General features: G+C 35.9%; 1 protein-coding gene across 1 annotated transcript; it reads left to right on the top strand.

Annotated features, from left to right (window-relative positions):
- Positions 1-2,670: 2,670 nt before the first annotated feature.
- LOC116748334 (39S ribosomal protein L50, mitochondrial-like) lies at positions 2,671-3,089 on the top strand (the record flags this gene model as incomplete). Its single annotated transcript, XM_032621077.1, is given in 2 exon segments — positions 2,671-2,767; positions 2,770-3,089. Coding segments are annotated over 2 exon segments (393 nt in total), but the record flags the coding sequence as incomplete, so codon positions are not given.
- Between the last annotated feature and the right edge of the window lie 2,993 nt (positions 3,090-6,082).

Raw genomic sequence — 6,082 nt, 5'->3', positions numbered from 1 at the left:
GAAAATCAGTCGTTTAGTGTAGCCACCTTCATTATCTTAGCTAGATTTTCTGGATAACTTGCTGCAACTTCTGCTTGCTGCTTCACCCTGCACTTTTATGTTATGGGGACAGCTTCTTTCCTTAAGCCTCATGAATCAGACTCTGCTAGTGTCAGACTTTCTTCTGCAGCTTCCTCACCTTTCTCAGCCTTCATAGAATTGAATAGAGTTGGGGCCTTGCTCTGGATTAGGCTTTGACTTAAGGGACTATTGTGGCTGGTTTGATCTTCTATCCAGACCTCTAAACTTTCTCCACATCAGCAATAAGGCTGTTTTGCTTTGTTAACATTTGTGTGTTCACTAGAGTAACACTTTTAATTTCCTTCAAGAACTTTTTCATTGCATTCACAATTTGGCTAACTGTTTGGCCAAGAGGCCTAGCTTTCAGCCTGTCTTGGCTTTCAACATGCCTTCCTCACTCAGCTTAATCATTCTAGCTTTTGATTTAAAGTAAAAGATGTGCAACTATTCCTTTCACTTGGACACTTATAGGCTGATGAAGCGTTACTAATTGGCATAATTTTAGTATTGTTGTGACTCAGAATAGGGAGGTCTAGGAGAGGGAGAGAGACCAGGTAACAACCAGTTGGTGGAGCAGTCAGAGCACACACAACATTTATCAATCAAGTTTGTTGTCTGTATCAGCATGGTTTGTGACACCCCAAAAACAGTTACAATAGTAAGTCAAAGATCATTGGTCATCACCATAACAAATATAATAGTAACAAAAAAGTTTGAAGTATTGCATGAATTCCCCAAATGTGACAGACACGAAGTGAGCAAATGCTGTTGGAAAAATGGCGCCTGTAGACTTGATTGATGCAGGGTTGCCACAGACCTTAAGCTTTTAAAAAAACACAATATCTGCGAAGTGCAATAAGATGAGGTATGCCGGTATAGAGATTACTGAGTTGAAAGGAATAGATTACATTTCATTATGATGAGATGTGACTGGAGTAGTTTGAGGAGAAAATGGGAGGTGAGGAAGTAGAGACTATAAGCATAGTCAACTCTTTTGGGAAGTTTTGTTATAAAGGAAGCTGGAGTGGAACATGGAATCTGGGGAGAATTTCCTTTAAAGATGGGAGATCCTACAGCATATTTGTGTGTCATGGGGACACTCTAGTAGATAGGGAGAAATTGGTAAAGAATTGATGCAGAAAGAGGGATAAATAGCTGGAAGAGTCTTTGAGTAGGCACAGAGGAATAGTGTTAAAAACGATTTTCTTGACTAGCCATTGTTCATTTCTGGTACCCTCCAATTTCTGTAGGGATGATCAATCCCAATCAGATGCCAACTCCATAGAAGACAGGAGTTAGTTTATGAACGTATAAGCACTGAAATAATGTGTCAAGACAGATTCCTTCACATTGGCCCATGTACTCAGTACTAGTTACACAAGCAGTTTTAAAGGACCCCAAAATCAATAAACATCTCTGTTTTCAGGAGTTTATAATCTGGCACAGTGGTTCTTAACTGGGGACAGTTTTGCCCACCAGGGGACATTTGACCATGTCTTTTGGTTATTATGACTGGAGGACAGGAATGCTACTGGCATTTAGTGGGTAGAGGCCAGGGATACTGCTGAGCAACCTGCAGTGAACAGGATAGCTTCCCACAGCAAAGAATTGTCCAAAATGTCAATAATGTTTGGGCTGAGAAACCCTGACCTAGTAAGAGAAGTAGAATGTAAATAAAATTAAAACTGAGGTATGATGCAGTATGCTCTGAGAGTAATATATAGTGCTCTGATATACGTGGAATCTTAAAAAAAAAAGGATACAGATGAACTTACTTACAAAGCAGAAATAGACCTACAGACAGAAAACAAACTTACGGTTACCAAAGGGGAAAGTGAGGGAGAGGGATAAATTAGGAGGTTGGGATTAATATATACACACTACTATATATAAAATAGGTAACTAACAAGGATGTAATGTATAGCACAGGGAATTCTATTTTGTAATAACCTATAAGGAAAAGAATCTGAAAGAGAATATATATATAAAACAATCAACTGTACTGTACACTTGAAACTAACATGATGTTGTAAATCAATCATACTTCAATTTTAAAAAAGTACTATGAGAGATCAGAGAAGCTTACAGTTATACTTGATTGGGGAAATTGAGTAAAGCTTGAGAGAGAAGAGTTTTGTCCCAGGACTTAAAGGATAAATAAGATTTCTGTAAGTGGAGATGAAAGATAGTTATTTCAGATAGGATATAACTTGAGCTAACATGTGATATCAGGAAAGTGGGAAACAGAATGTAGTTTAGTTTGGGTAAGGCATAGAATGTATATAGGAGATTAGTGGGAGATGAGGTTAGAGAGGTAGATTGGGTTTGGATCTGGGAGGACCGGAAATCCCAGAGGATTTACCTTCTTCACCCATTCTTGGGAATTCTTATAGCATGTAAGATCTGAAATTAGTTTTTGTTTTCTCTTTGTGGCAGTTTAGTTCAACTATAAACTTCCAAGGGCAGGGGCCTATCTGACTCTTCTCTCAACACTGCCCAGAAGAGTAGTAAGTGTGCAGTATATTGATTTAGATTGATGGGCAAAATTAGGTCTTCTGTTGGTCAGCTTCTTTAATGCCGTGAACTAAAGATTCACATATTTGTTTTTGATCATTCAGAAAAGAGAAACAGCCAGTGGTGGCTGAGACAGTAGAAGAGGTGAAGAAAGAACCTATTCTGGTGTGTCCACCCTTACGAAGCCGAACATACATACACCCGAAGATCTCCACAGTCGTTTGGAATCTCATGTCAAAGAAGTTTTTGGTTCATCTGTTCCTAACAATTGGCAGGACATCTCCCTGGAAGATGTTCATCTGAAGTTCAGCTTCTTGGCACGTTTAGCTGATGACTTGGGCCATGCAGTGCCTAACTCCAGGCTTCACCAGATGTGCAGGGTCAGAGATGTCCTTGATTTCTATAATGTGCCTGTTCAGGATAGATCTAAATTTGACGAACTTATTGCCAGTAATCTGCCTCCCAATTTAAAAATCACTTGGGGTTACTGAGCAGTTAAAGGAGGAACATGTTGAAATAATTTTTTTTCCACCTGAGAAGGGGCTGCTTATCAGACATTTTGATACTTTACCATGTGAAATGCTGTCAGAACTGGTCTGTAAATCCACTTTTTTCTGTGGAAGGGTGTATCGTCTCCCTTTTTTTTTAATCATCATGAATCGACAAATATTTTCTTTTCACATTTGCTGAAACTTTTTTTTTAATGGAACCAGGTCATTAATAATTTACGAAAATATATATTACATAACAAGGTAACATTTAGAAAAGAACAAAAATCTGTGTCCTGTATTATGAAAGTTGTTTCAGTATTCGCTTTACTGTATAAGTAGAAATAGTAGAAAATAATACTGTTCAATCTAGATTAACCTCTTGGAATTAAAGTAGATTTCTTAAAGTGTGTTTGTAATTTTTTTAATGTGAAATTTGCTTTTCTGCCTTGTCATTTTCTTAATTTAAGTATTATAAATGAAAAAGTTAGAATATGTGTTATTTTGGTAAAAGATAGAACAGATTCTATACCTAAATTAACAAAGGAGATGGTGTTTATTTCAAACCCTTTTTCTTTTCTGTAACTTTTAAAAAGTGGCCTTGAGTATCCACTAGGGTGATAAGTCTGCAGACTTACATGTACTTAATTTTGTGGAAAATTACTCAAATAGTGAGCTAACCAGATGATCTGAATGATAAAAAATGAGAAAGTGATAAATTAGGAATTATTCTTTTTCAGACTTTAGATATGGCTAGAGAGTAATGACACAAGAAGAAGGAATTGCTTATATTTTATCTTGACTACAGATAATTCTGAAAGAAAAGTGATAGGTTTTAAACAAAGGAAATTGTATTTATTTTCTTTTCTAGGGTGACTCCTTTGAAGAGGAAGAAATTAGTTGGATGTATAAATTCTGGTATGTTTATTAGAAAAATAAGTTACAGTATGGTCATGCCCTATAAATGTCATCAGTGGACAATTAGATTTTCAATAACCTCTACATTGAAGAACTTCAGAAATACCTGGAATGTCAAAGTGTTTGGAGCCCTGGAACTTAAACATTAGAGCTGTTTATCCCTTCTGCCTCTATGTGAAATGGGTTCAGCGTGGAAACATTTGAATTTTATATACAGGATTTGATTATCTGGTTTCCCACACAACTTTTACTTCTAATCTGGAGACACAGAAAATGTGCAAAGGGCAAGGTGGAAGTAAGAGATGGTGAGGGCAGTGTGGAAAAGCACTTGGTTTCATGTGGAGAGCTGCAAAGCCAGCATTCATGTAAATGTTAGGGCCAAAGAAATTACTCCTTCATAACCTGGAGCAGTTTCTCAAAATTTAATGTGCTTATGAATCACTTGGGATCTTTTTTAAATGCAGATTCTGATTCTGTAGGTCAAAAGTGGGTCCTGAAATTGTCTATAAAGCCCCTAGGTTATTCTGATGATGTTTTGAGTACCATGACCCTAAAAGCTAGTATTGAGGTGGGAGACAAGTACTGCCCCCTGCACCCGCAGTCCTGGAACGTTTAGCTGGTAGGGAAGGTAAACTGCATATTCATCAATAACTCTAGAGGACATCACTGGTTTACAGCCCAATATAATATATCAGAATAATGACCTATAGTTTTCCTGGAAAGATTAAATTAGGTTTGCTAACTTGTTTCCTGAGATAACTAAAAACATATAAAAGGTTTACTTTTTAAAAAATTAAATGATTTCTATATAAAGTGTTAGCAGTTTTACTCTGTTGGGCCGTTGAACTCAGTGTGTATGCTTACATAAAAACTAATAAAATAGAGATTCAGGGTTAGTAGAATGGATGGTCTTACACAAACTGCTAAATAACAAAGATTCAACTGATTAATTAGAAGATTCTAATTGGCTTTATTAAATGATTCATGAATCAGGCAGCATCCCCTCCAGCAATAGAGAGCTGCTCTGTTGAGCTTCAGAAAAGGAAAGGTTTTTAAAGGCAGAGAGGAAGCAGAAAAAAAGAAATTACTAGCAAAAATGCATTGTTTTAGGCAAGATCACCCTCTTTAAGGGGTATGGATAGGGTTCTATCAGTGGATTACCTCCTAGCGCTGACCAGGAAATTCCAGATTGGCTGATTAAAGGTCACACTCCTGGGGAAGGTCGAGTCTATGATGAGGTTAGATATTGTCTGGGTTTGCTGCCCTGTGGCTTAGCACAAATGACTTCATTTTGGGTTTGTCTCCTTTTTAACAACAGTATATATTTCAAGCAGCATAAAAGAAACTTCTCCCTCTCTTCTTTTTAATTTTAACGTGTCATTTATAAAAGTAGCACTTTTTTTAGAAAATTGGGAAAGAGAAAAAATACCTTTTCCATCCACCAGATAATCACCTAACATTCTTGTATATTAACAAGTGAAAACAAGTATTTTAAAATTTGCTATGACATCCTGTCCTGTGACCCCTTCACACCATGAGTATTTCTATTCATCTTTAAATAGTCTTAAGAATAATAGATTTGATTAATAGCATATTCCATAAATGCATGTTACATAATTATTCAACCGATATTCTATTACTGGATTTTAAATTGTTGCCACTTTTTTGCTTTTATGTTATTTTTTAATTTGGCTTTTCTAGTTTTTTGAGTGTGGGTGTGCCATAAAACGCCTTCCTACTCAGAAGTCATTCCACTTTGTCTTTTTTTAAAACTTAACTTTTTTCTTGTTACACTTGTTTTTAATTACACACATACAATGTACAAGTTAATTGTAGAAACATTAGAAAACACAGATAACCAAAATTTAAAAAAACTTTCACATGGTGATAATAATTATTGACACCTAAAATACGTATTTTTACAAAAGTGGTTTTGTATAATACGATGCATATTGATTTATTCTTTCTTAAAATATGTATTTGTTCTGTTAATAAGTATATTTCTCCAGAGTCATTTTGAATTACTGCTTGATTCTTCATTGAAAGATACACGCTATTTAATTCATCCTGAACATACAGATTGGTTCTATGTTTTGCACATA

This window comes from Phocoena sinus, unplaced genomic scaffold (genome assembly GCF_008692025.1).
Source record: "Phocoena sinus isolate mPhoSin1 unplaced genomic scaffold, mPhoSin1.pri scaffold_63_arrow_ctg1, whole genome shotgun sequence".
Classification (NCBI taxonomy): domain Eukaryota; kingdom Metazoa; phylum Chordata; class Mammalia; order Artiodactyla; family Phocoenidae; genus Phocoena; species Phocoena sinus.
The sequence above is the reverse complement of the archived record's forward strand: the minus strand, read 5'-3'. Positions and strand labels throughout refer to the sequence as shown.